At 40.4% G+C, this 12,555-nt stretch overlaps 1 protein-coding gene across 3 annotated transcripts in view; it reads left to right on the top strand.

Annotated features, from left to right (window-relative positions):
* The window catches only part of NELL1 (neural EGFL like 1), a 264,862-nt gene that overhangs the window by 121,354 nt on the left and 130,953 nt on the right, over positions 1-12,555 (top strand). For 2 of the 3 annotated variants that reach the window (XM_050335663.1, XM_050335665.1), the window contains exon 13: positions 10,158-10,283. The exons of the other annotated variant lie outside the window; for it this stretch is intronic. In XM_050335663.1, coding sequence (XP_050191620.1) covers positions 10,158-10,283 — 126 coding nt within the window. The remainder of the gene's footprint in view (positions 1-10,157; positions 10,284-12,555) is intronic. 3 annotated transcript variants of the gene reach the window in all.

Below are 12,555 nucleotides of genomic sequence, written 5' to 3'. Positions count from 1 at the left end.
GTGTAGCAAGGATGTGGAACACAAAAATGTGTTTAGCAAGGCTCTAAGGTATACTCAGAAAGGAACTGTTTTGCAATGATCCATAATTTTCTTATCTGCATATGATATTTGTCTCTATCCCTCTGTAGAACCTGATTAACAAGGAATAATCTGGACCCATGAAAATAAAATCTGTCTTAAAAGTAAATCCTCTATCACGTGGAACCACCTGGTTTGGATTATGTGGCGTTGAAGAGGCATTGCTGCAATTGCTCAGCAGTGGTGATGAGGCTGCCACTTCAAGTTCAGTGCTTCCTCATGGATTTTTCAGCAGAGCTGGATAGAGGAACAACATGTGATGGAAACAGTTGAATAATGAATTGTTGGAAAGATATTAAGAGAGAACAGTTGGGAAAATGCAAATAGTGTCATGAAGGCCATAAACAGAGAAGATAGGGCACAGTTGGTGTTTACCAACATGGGACAGTACAGTTCCATTATCTGTGTGCTGCACAAATGGTCACTGAGTGAAAAAATTACTTCAGTATGAAATCGTGGAGTATTAATTTTATATGATTTGTGCTACTTACGTATTATATGTCTCATTTATTACAGCAGTAAATACTAAAAATCATCATAAAATACTGGCCTAGTAATCTTCCAGGGACTGTAGGGTTTTTTTGGATGTGATGAAGACACCACCCACCAAAAAAAACCCAACAAACCATAGAGTTTTCACAAGCATTTAATTTTTCAGAGGGTTACAGTGTCCTTCAGAGTGCCACAGTAAAATGTTGCTGTGGGCACAGGGATTCTAGATCAATTATGTGGGTTAGCTTTCTACAATTTATCATTTGAAGATAGCATCTGGGTGCATTTGAAAGAGTTAAGCCAGTCAATATCACAGGACATAGAAGGAGACAAACTGGTTAAGAGTATTGGGATGAAAAATAGAGCACTGAAGCGAAAATTGTGGGTGGAGGTATAAGACAAGTGCTGATGGAACCAGGTGTTGAATATAATTGCTCTCACTATAATGGCATGGAGAAAGAATTGCTCATTTTGATACAGTAATCCACTGTTCACCCTTAGCCATTAGTAAAATCAGATAGAAGGGATTAAAAAGGTAAGGTATTAGCTGAATGAAAATGGATATAGTTATTTCAATGTGTGGTTTTGCTTGGCTAATACAGGTGAATGGAAGATTAGAGAAAAACAACACTTCCCTCACCTCTTCCCGACGTATAAGCATCCACTGGTATCTCTAAGAATGTTTGGAAAGGTAACTAATAAGGAGGTGAATCTGTTACAGAAATCTTGCATTCCTTTTCCAACAGCAGTCTTTGTTTCATCCGTGCTTACTGAGATCCAAAAGGAGCTTCTTTCATAAGTGAAATCAAAGCCAAAGCAAGTCTGACTTTGGGAGTACATTTATGCAGTAAACTAGGAGCAATCTTTCTCAGGAACAGAGCTATTTTCATAAGAATGAGGTGATTATATTGCTGTGTTTTCTAATGGGCAGTAATATATTTGTGAGCAGTAGTAGCATAATCTTTTATTTGTTGTAGACATATGTAATGGCAACTCTCACAGCCCAGCACGAAGTGATTAGATTTAGAATAAATTCCCGTGCATTAAGAGCCTTTGAAGAAGAAAAATGGGTGAAAGAGTAGTACTAAGGGAGAGTAGTCCAGTTGGATTTATTATATATAACTCTTCCTGCTCCTTTCCCTGTAGTAATTTGTTGGAGGTTTCCATCGTGGGCTGTAGCCAGGGGAAAGCGATTGAGTCCCTCTGCCCTCTGTGTCCCAGACAGGCACCACTTCTGTGAGGGAAGGCACATTCCCATATTTGTTGAAAGAATTTGCCCCACATAGGCCTTGTGATAAGCCCTTTTTTTTTCACCATCTTCTCCTCAACAGCTGCAGGATTCCCCAAACATCTCCTGCTTTATGGGAAAATATACAGGATACCTGAGGCAGGATGGGAAAAGCCAGTGACTTTTGATGTTTTCATGATTATTGTGGTGAAGTTGAGCAATATTTTCTTTATTGGGTCCCTACACCCAACGCAAGCATTTACTATATTTACAAGGATGAACCTTGAGAACCCCAATGTTTTACTTATCATGTAAATTTTTGTTTGTTCCCAAATTAATACTTGGAGAAAAGCTTTTAGAAAAATTCTCTTTTGAGAAAGATAACTATTTCCTAACTTTCAATTAGTGTGGGTGATGGATAAAAGGATTTATAATGTGAAATACTGAACACACCATCTCTAAAAAGAAAAAGAACAGCAGTTTTTGAGCAGTTTTTAAGATAAAACTAATGCAAAAGAACAAGCTAACGTCATCATAGGACTTACAGAGATGTGGGTTTATTTCAAAGTTCATATTTTTGTAAGAGAAGGTTTCAAAACGCTTCATATTTGAATGATATTCTCTTTCTGAGTTTGTCTCTTACCTTTCTCTGAATTTAGCTCTTACCTACTCCAGTGTCCTTGGCAATACTGCCAGGACTGTTGCTCTGACTACGGATAGAGATGGCCCAGATCTCTGCTGGTTCATTACCCAGTCCTGTTGTCAGGGGACACAGCAATAGCTCTGTAACCCATGAAATCTCCTGTGTGCTCTCAGTCAAAGAGTAAACAGCTTCTCCTGTTGAAGGCTTGCTCCTGCAAACTTCCAAGACCCAGCAACTCCTGTGGGGCCAGCACCCATTTATATGGGATTAATTATTGCATTCTAGATGAAGTGGTCTAATTATAATCTGCATAGAATCATAGAGTGGCCTGGGTTGGAAGGGTCCTTAAATATAGTTCCAACCTCAATGCCATGGAATGAACACCTTCCACTAGAACACTTCCATGGATGGGGCATCTACAGCTCCTCTGGGCATGCTGCTCCAGTGTCTCACCACCCTTACAGGAAAGAATTTCTTCCTAGTGTCTAATCTAAACCCACCCTCTGTCAGTTTGAAGCCTCAGAACAAAGCAGTTCCTCAGTATTTCTCCCAGGCTGCCTGTCATTACATCTTACTTTTTACTTTTCAGAGCACTTATCACAGTTTAAGAAGCATAAGTCCTTGTCTTCTTTTTTTCTTTCTTTCTTTTTTTTTTTCTTTTTTTTCCTTCTGATAGACACCAGGTCACTTCCCTGAAATATAAAACTCTCTCTTCAAGTAGCTGCCAGTATTCCTGATTATGTTAAAACACCTGGAGGTGCCAAAGAACCTGTCTGCCATAACGCCTGTGAGAGGATGTAACGAATGCTCCTCGGAATCCACGAATCCCTTACAGCAGAGTGTCCTCAAAGGCATTTGATCTGCCTTGATAAAGTCCAAGAGGCCAGAGAGTAGCTTGGAGAGCAGGGATGGTGGCACTGACTTGGGGAAAAGTTCTGAATCCTGGCAGGACTGAAGCTGAGCAGTGGCTTGCTTGTGACGTTGCCTCTGAGGAGCCACTGAGGGGAAGAGCAAATTAAGCAGCATCTTTAAAGAATTCAAAGCCCTTACACACACTCAGACACACTTCCTCAGTAGCCTGTTCTGCTGCTGTGCATTCTAAATAGAAATATCAGTGTATTTTCAAAGGATAATTAGAAAGAAAAAATTAAAAGGCTTGGATAATCCCGGATAAAGCAATCTTTTTTAACTTCAGTTCGTTCTAAACATCACAGCAGCTGCTATAACAGTACAAGAAGAATTTTGACTTGGTGTTTTTTTTTTTTTTTTCCTAGTTGCTTTGGCATGTTTGAGCAAATGACTGAGCTGCTGCTGTTAGCCAAAACCTGTTTCCCCAAATGTTTAATTCTGCTTTCTGTGATTATTTTTAATCTGTGTTCTCTAAGCTGCGCTTATGTGAATCATATGTGAATTCCGGCTGCATATTTTTTTAAAATAATTTATTTGCAACTGTCAGAGATACCTTATGAATAAGTTATCAAGCATCCCTAAGAGCTATAGCTGCAAACATTTAAAAAAAGTAATATTTATAAGCCTGTGAACATTTTCTATTAATGTGTTTATCAAATGAATGCACTTAGGGTTAGGAAAACAGCTCCTCTCTGTTAGGAACAACACCACATTACTTATATGTTCTTTAATGCCAACATGTCAGTGGCAGCTTTTGAAGTGATTGAAATGATCCTTTAGGAAAAGTTCAATTTAAATAAACTGTTTTTATCCTAAGAGATCTCAAAGGCTCTTTGGGACCATCCCACCAAACCCATGGCACAGACCTTAAATAATGCATCACAAATTGCCAGTGTAGTGATGGAAAGCACAAAGCAGAGTGGAACTGCAAATTTTCAGTTTTCCTTAGAGAGGATCAGAGTTTAGTAGAATAAATAAAAGGAAAAACTTCTCACGGAGAGGGACACTAGATAGCCTGGACAGCAAGATTTAAGGAGTTGGGTGCTGTCTTGCATGATAGGATTATGCTGTTTTGAGGAATGATGGCCAAAAATGACTACAGATGGAATTCCCTGGCTCCCAAGAATCAGGGAATTGGTCAGACTACTTGAGATTCAGGTTATGAAAATGTCTTTTTTTTTTTTTTTTAATTTTTGGGGTTTTTTTAAGGCAAAAAATCATAAGCTGAAGAGGCTAATGATGAGTGTGTTATTGTAAGCATTGACAAGGATGGAGAAGGGGATTGTATTGTACTTAGGCAATATTTTAATATCTAAGGCTGAACTTCATCAGGGTGGATTTTAGCAAGCAATCACTTCCCTGGGTGGTTTGTTTACTACTGTAGCTGAGAAAGAGGTAGCAAAATGTTGTGATCTCTTTTCAAGAATAACCAGTTGCTTTCTTGAGTGTAATTGGTGAAAGTATTTAAGTTTAACACTATTGAAATAAAGACCAGGAAGGTACTTCACTTGAATTTTTATTTTTGTCCTTCTCAGGAGTGTTACATTAGTTGGGGACTGGAAAGTGTGACTGTTCAAGTATGATTTGCATGTGAATGCGTGCTTTAAAATATTTATTTATTTGTTTAACCTCACAGTTACACAGTTTCCATCCCTAAGGGGCAGTTAAATAGACAGAAAGCAGGTTTGGAATATTGATACTCTTGTCCTGATCGTAAAGTAGGTATATCAATGTAAAACACTTTTACACTGTGCCCAGAGGAAGAGGCTGCACCATTTTAACGATGCTCTAAAAGTCAAAATGATAATACTTCCTGATATTATTCTACTGATGGTTATTTTACTGCCTGTGGATTCCCAGGTGATGCTACACCAGCCCTAATTTATGAAGGCATTTTTTGCTGGTTAGTTACTTAATGACATTAGGGTAATAGTTCTCAGCCTTGTTGAGAAGGGAAAATTTTCTTTGGCTTACCTGCTCTTGTTTTGGGTTATTTCCCTGCCTCTGAATGGGCAGCAGCTCCACCCTCAAGTCAGAGGGTTGCCCGTGTTTGCAGTGCTGCCCTGCCTTGGAGGAGATGAATTGCCACCGAGGAAACTAGTAAACAGTTGTTGGTAAACAGTTTTAAGTCTCGTCTAAACATCTGCAGCCAGTAATTAGTCTTTTCTTACTCAGGCAACGGTGAGGGGGGAAGCTGAGCTCATGCTTGAAGCCAGCTCATGCTTGAACTGCTGACTGCTGTGTCTGATGCTTTATGGCTCCCTGAGGGTTCTGTTGCACAGTTTGAGAAACCAGCCCTGTCCTAGAGGTAGAAACCAGGTATGGGGTGTCTAAGACATATGAGACACATCAGAAAGAATGCTGGCAGCGTGGGGGGATAAATAGGAAAAACTAAAAGGCAAGTGGAGATGAAGTCAGGTGAGTCTGGCAGTGGAAAGGAGATGAGAGCAGGAGAGGACAGAGCCAAGGAGAATTTGGAGAGCAAGTAAATATAATGACCAAGGAGCTGCTTAGTCAGTGGAGTGAAAATGGCCTGTGTTCATTTTTGCATAAGCATGGGGTGATGGAAGTTTTAGGGCCTGTCTTTTGCTCCACCACTGTTGTGCTCTGCTGTTTTGGAAACTTTGTAGATGTGATTCCATCAGCTCGTGAACATACTTTAAGATTTGATATTATTTAAATAGCCAACACTGGTTGACTTCACGGTTCTAAAAATCCATATTATTTAGACCAGGGTCTAATACAGTTTGGGTCAGTGCACAGTATTGACTTGAATAAAAGGAGGGGAGGGGGAAGTCTCTCCCTCCTCCCCTTTAATAATCATGAATTAGAAATCTTTCTGCAAAGCTGTCTTCCCCCCCCACACCTCCCCTCCTGTTTTTGATTTTCTGTCTTTATTTCCTTATAGTGTGCCCGAAAATTCTAATTTAGTTTGGTAAAATATACCCCCCAACAAGAGGGCAAGTAAGCTGGGAGGGAGATGCAAAAAGTGTAATTGATTCTGATACAAATACAAAATCTGCTGGTGCTCTGGAACACCTCATACTTCGTTCCATTTTGTTTTGGTTTGAATGTTACTGTCTTTCTGTAGTTAAACTGTGAAGGCCCAAACAACAGGTGATGATGCTACTAATGCCCAAAGGGATTATTGTTGAATGCATGCAAACATTGCTCAGCAACTCCACAGGCAGAGAGTGCTTTGTTTCAAGATTGTTCACTCATGGTTATTACAGGACTAAGAGTTTAAAAAAATAAGAGGTCCATTTCTCTTTGCGGCAAATGGACAACCCCCTCCCCTTGCCGTTAATAGGAATTGTGCCCTCTTTAGAACTGAGATTATTTTGGTTGGATGGATGGGACTTGTTGGAGGGGGCAAATGGTAAAAAGATGTTTTAATTGAGATTTGGTGTCTCATTGTCATCTTTCAGTATTACAGATATTTAGCAGTAGAATTCTAAGCCAGGCATGAAAAGAGTTTGGACAGTTTGTAAAGTGCATTTGCAGGTGAGAAAGCCTCTTTCCCGGGGTACACAATACACCCTCTGTATTGTCTTTTCACCCCACCTTGTTTTGTTGGTTGGTATGAGCTGATGATCACCTGCAGTGGCAAATCACCTGTCAGGTGCTGAGCAGGTGGTTCCACTGGTGTTTTATCCCAGTGTACTCACAGCATTGCTAAGTGCACTGGCAACTAATAAAAGATAGCACGTGTATACTCGCCTGTGACTTCACAAACACGATTTACAGCTGTAAAGAGTGATGGGGATGACTAATTAGCTATAGGGTATGTGAGTGCTGCAGTAAAGAGAGCTCTGTATAGACAAGGAACCCCATTTCACCAACTGTTAAGGAAATACTTGAACCCAGTAGGACACCACTCACTTACCAAGCCAACCCACCCTGCAGCACAGCAGTCCTTGCTGAAAAGCTGGAGCCCAAATGTCTCTGCTGTTGCAAAGCTGAGCTCGTGTAGATGGAAGCTGGTGATATGTACGTGATCATTACACTGTGTCAAGTTTCATTTTGAAGACCATAAGTATACCTTTTTAAAAGAAAAACAAACTACTTCACCGGCCTGGAGAGAAACATAAATCATGTATTTTCGTCGCCTCAAAAGACCACTAAAAAGATGAGCTTTAATATTTCAAATGCGACAAGCAATCTCTAGGCATGAATCACAATTTGAGTTCCATTACAGCTGAGCTGATGTATACCACCATGTGCTTTATGGATTTTACTCTAACAATATTAAGTAAAAACCCAAAGCCTTTTGTGATGAATACCTAACCTTTTACAAGAATTTGTAGAATTGAGGTCCAGAACAATTTTAGTGTTGCCCTGCAAGCTTTAATAAGGAAATTCTGTTGCCAGTTTTGATCTCTTAATATTACTCTCTGTAAAGAAAATAGGTGTATTAGTAGAAGGCTAATGTAGCAAAGATAAAAGAAAATGTGAAATCCTGAAAGGGTTTATGGAAAATGCACCAAAGGAAATGAGCAAAGAGTGAAGGGCTGGTTCTTTTATTACTTCTGCTTCCTTTGTTAGGCCTGGGCTTTTTCTTCCTGGACTCTAGAACTTCTGCAGCAACCCAGTGCCAGCTTTTCTCAATTCCTCTATTTATAGTCAAGTCACCACTTGAAGTCCTTAGTCTCCTTTTCAGATATTCTCCCATGGCAATATTTTCATATAGGTTGTGAATTTTCTTTTTATCTCTGGGTATTCTTGTATCTTTTGTTACAGCAATCTGGGCCTTTCTTGCAATGAATCAAAGTTCAAATTCCTTCACCTTTGAGACTTTTAATCCTCTCTCTTCTCCTTGGGGGAAGAAAGAGAGGTGTAGTCCAATGAATTCAGTGAGGAAGCTGGAGAGGAAGGGTAGTGCACAAGGTTAATTTTCAGGTGAATTGGTTGCTGTTTTGACATTCTTGCTTTCTTTACAGACATCTTTTTATTCCTTTTCCTTTTATGCTAGAAAATTATTAGATATGCAAGAACAAAACTCCTCAAAGCTGTGCTCCAAAAGCCTATTAAAAATAGTCTGCAAGCAGAACAGTGTGAACACACGTCAACACCTGAGTGTTTCCCAAGTGGCTCGAGCACTCAGTGGTGTGATAACAAGGCATGTGGGAGGATTTTTTCGTGGCTTTTATCTTTCATATATTGATGCTCCCAGCTTTTTAAAATTCATTTAATCAAGTGGCACTGCAACTGAAACAACAGAAATGCAGCAATGAGATAGTTTAAGGTGTTTGCAGTGATACACAAAGTATTTTGCCTCCAGGCCATCACTCCTAATTCATCCCGAGTTGGCAGCAGTCAGAAATCACTGCCAACTGACAGCTGTTTGCTGGCCAACGTGAAGCAATTTAGCTAGTAGTTCCTGCTGGACAGATGTCTGTAATGTGGGGAGTGTGAGTGCAGCTGGCATGTGTTTCATTTCAGAGACTCGAAAACGTGGGTGTGCCTCAACTGCAGCCACTTCAGCTGAGGAAGGGTGGGCAGGACAGCGGAATTGAGCTAACCAAGAACTAAGCATGGGCACAGTTGAACTCCCCCACCTCCTGGGGCTGAATGCTGATGGTGCTAATGCCTTGCAGCACTTCCACTGTGTCTCCATAAGGAGAGAGGGAGAAGGGAGTCTGGAGCTTGGGTAGAAACTGCACTGTGGGGTGACCAACTCGTTGATGCTCCAGCCTGGGAGGTTCTTCAGCTGTGTTGTCAATTGATACCTTTCCTGAGTGTGAGCAATCAATACCAAAAGGAAAGTAATAGGGAGAGAAAAAAAAAAAATGAGTCTGATTCATCTTTCTTTGTGTGGACGTATGTAACACTAGAATTAATACTTTGAAAACCACGAATTACTTCATGTAAAATCTTGTGCTGCTAAGCAGAAAATCCATCCTGCTGAGAGAAAAATAAAGGAAATTCTTCAGAGTAATGTCTGGTTCTGTGAGGAAGGAAGGAGTAGGGGGTGAAAGATTTTACAGTTTACAATATCACAGAGCTGTGAGATATTTAAACGGGCAAGTAAATGATAGGTTTGAGTCACTATTGTGAAAACAGTTTTGAATTTTGGATTTGCAGCAGCAATAGAGATTGCTTTAGCAGAGATGTGGGGTCAAGTTTTTGCTGCTCCTTAGTCATCTTTTTTTTTTTTTCTTTTGACATGATGCAAAAGAGGCATAAAATGGGCTTAGGTGACTAGTTCTGCTTGTGTGAGATGTGGAAGCGGCACAGAGCCCTGTCCAGTAACTCCTGCACAGAAACTCCAGTGTTTCAGGGACAGGGCACTGTCAGAGTACTTGGGTTAATCCAGAGGTCTGGAGCACTCCCTGTCCAACTCCCAGTTGAATCTGCTACTGCATTGTCCTGACAAACATTGCCATGTCATATCTGACCAGCACTGCAACTGATCCCACGCTGTACAGAGTTACTATGCCTTTAAGAGTTGGGATTTTCAACATTGCACACTTCTGACACTATTTTATGCGTTTGAAAACTGCATCAGTTTTTGTTTGGTTGTTTTTTTTTTTTTTTAAAGTTGTAGGAAAAAATCCAAATGGATGCCTTGCTTTTCCAGAGTTAAAAAATATATAGTGTTTCAAGAAGAACAGTGTGAAGGAACCCATTGCTATGATATAGGTGTTTTAGCTCTACTTTAAGGAACATTTTTTTACTGAATTTTCCCTGTTCCTTAATGCCGGTGTTTAACCAGACCGCCTTTGGACTTGTAAATGGAATTTATTTTCCCCAAAGTGCTTTCACTGACTGTAACCTTTTTTTTTTTTGGGTTGTTCTTCCCCGCAGATATTGATGAGTGTGCTGCCAAGATGCATTACTGTCACGCCAACACCGTGTGCGTTAACTTGCCCGGATCCTATCGCTGTGACTGCGTCGCTGGCTATGTCCGTGTGGATGATTTCTCCTGCACAGGTGAGCTCTCAGGTGCAGCAGCAGCTCTGTTGTGCTCCAGGTTTTTGTTACTGAGCTTCTGGGTAGCCCCCGTTCCGTACCAAGCGCCACGAACCAGCTGGCCCTTTGCCGGTGTAAAATTTTGGAGTAGATAAATGTGGTATGAGGTGACTATTCCTGTGTGTGAGCCCTTTGGGATTCACTTGGAAGGTGGCTGTAGGAGGCCTGTGATGCAGCCAGGGAGTGCTGCTGTTGTCAGCCAAGACCCTTCGTGCCCCACGCCTGGCTCTGCACAAGGTGCGGATGCTGAGGTTGGATGGCACAGGGGGACCGTGAGAAGAAATAACGCTATGTTAGCTGTGGTTGGAAAGTGGTGAGTGGATTGAGAAGTGAGGAATTATCCAGGAGGAGAAGCTGTTCTGGACAGAGCCGAGACCACCGTGTAAAAGGAAAACTGAAAATGTACAGAGTCCTCCAAACCGGTTATTTTTAGGGGGTTTGGAAATTGTTGTTGATGCCAAGAACTAATGTCTGGAGGACTATGACACATTGTTTAGATAACAGAGCAAGTGTGATGGCATTAGACAGTAAATCTAGTGATTCTTTTGTGATATCCATCAGCAAAATTAGCTCTAAAAATTTTTAATGGAAGGTAGGTAAGTCTCATTTCCATTTAGGGGTTTCTAAGGGACCTTCTCTGGCCGTCTCAGAAAAATATGAGAAGGTGCTGAACTGTTCATCCCAGCTCTGCCTATCTTGGATAACATCTTTCAATCACAACGCTCCAGAAAGGCTGATCTTGGGATTATTTTGATGGATTATTTTGATCAGGCAAAGGAGGAAAATATCAGGCAGGTTTATTGAAATGGATATGTCAACTTGGCACAATACCATGTCTAGGACGGTGTTGGGTGAGCTGTTTTCTCAAGTGGAAAAGGTGTGCTGGCTGAGGTAGAAGCCTTCACAGTGATGGGGAGAATGTTCTTGCCAGTCTGACACTTGCTTTTCCATACATGCACTACTAATTTCCTAATGTTCCTTTCTTTCCAGCAAGGCACTATCATTAGGCATGCAAAGGGTTCAGAAAGCAAGGCATTTGTGATTTACCAAAAAAAGTGTGAAGTTGTAAGACAAGTTGCTTGACAGTAATGGGTAAACATCCCCTTAAAATGCATGAACACACACAAAAAAATCAGGAGTGGATTTGGGAGCAAATAATAGAATGAGGGAGATAACTATTTCTTGCAGGTTTATTGTCTTGCTAAAGAGACTTCATTTTTGACATCACAGTTAAAAAGCACAGCAAGTGTGTAACATAGATCAGGAGAAACGTAGTTCATTGCCTGTTGTATCTAGAAATAATGGTTTGTTATAATAATAAATGTAGTTAAATAAGTACTGTGCAATAGAAGCACTAATCCTGTTTTGCATTTTGCATTATGTTTATACAGACTTTAAGCAATAATAGCAAAGATTAAAAACAAAATAATAAAAAGCCCAGGCAGCAAATATTCTACTAATTCCCCCTTTTACTGAAACCAAGTGTTTAGAAGGCACAAGTGAAATAAATCGTAGCTATTACTCAGTTTTTAAATATTATTACTCTCTATTCAAACAAAATAAACGAGACATTTTCTTGTCATTGAACCGTGAATTTGGAGACAAATCTGAAAGCTTGAGATAGGTTGGTGTTCTGATGACAATTGTGTGTGGGGGTGTCAGGCTCTGATGGGTTCAGGACGAGGATTAAGAAGTTTCAAATGTATGTGCTTAAGGCACATGCGTGTATTTTATGCACTGTTGACCTTAAAGCAGAGTTATTCCACAGAGCAGGAGTTACCATGTTTTGGGAAGTCTGAGTCTGCTTCATGAAGGCACAAAGTCATCTTTTGCTGCTGAGCAGATTCTGTTTGTTACTGGGCAGGCACGTGCTTGGTGGCCTTGGTGTCCAATCCCTCAGCTTTGGCAGCTTTCAAAAGGTGGAAAGCAGTTGCGTGTGGAAGCCAAAAATCAGAAAGAAATGTTGAGCTGAATAAAATATTTCAATTTGATATTGAGGGGCTTGTCTTTATAAAAAGACATGGAGTGACTGTTGAAATGCTATGTCAATTTGAATTGAGCAAAATGAGATTCATCTGGATATTCCTGAATTTTAAATACGCTGCTTCAGGTGCCTTTTCTTAAAACACTACATCTTTCTGAAATCAGGCTCATTTTTACTGTTTTGACATTGCTGAAACCTTTCTTCCCCAAACAGTTTTTGAATAATTGTTCCCAACTGTGAAGCAGGAAC

The sequence above is a fragment of the Myiozetetes cayanensis genome, unplaced genomic scaffold (genome assembly GCF_022539395.1).
Source record: "Myiozetetes cayanensis isolate MyiCay16 unplaced genomic scaffold, myiCay2020 scf6-25, whole genome shotgun sequence".
Lineage (NCBI taxonomy): Eukaryota > Metazoa > Chordata > Aves > Passeriformes > Tyrannidae > Myiozetetes > Myiozetetes cayanensis.
This window is presented reverse-complemented; position numbering and strand designations above follow the sequence as displayed.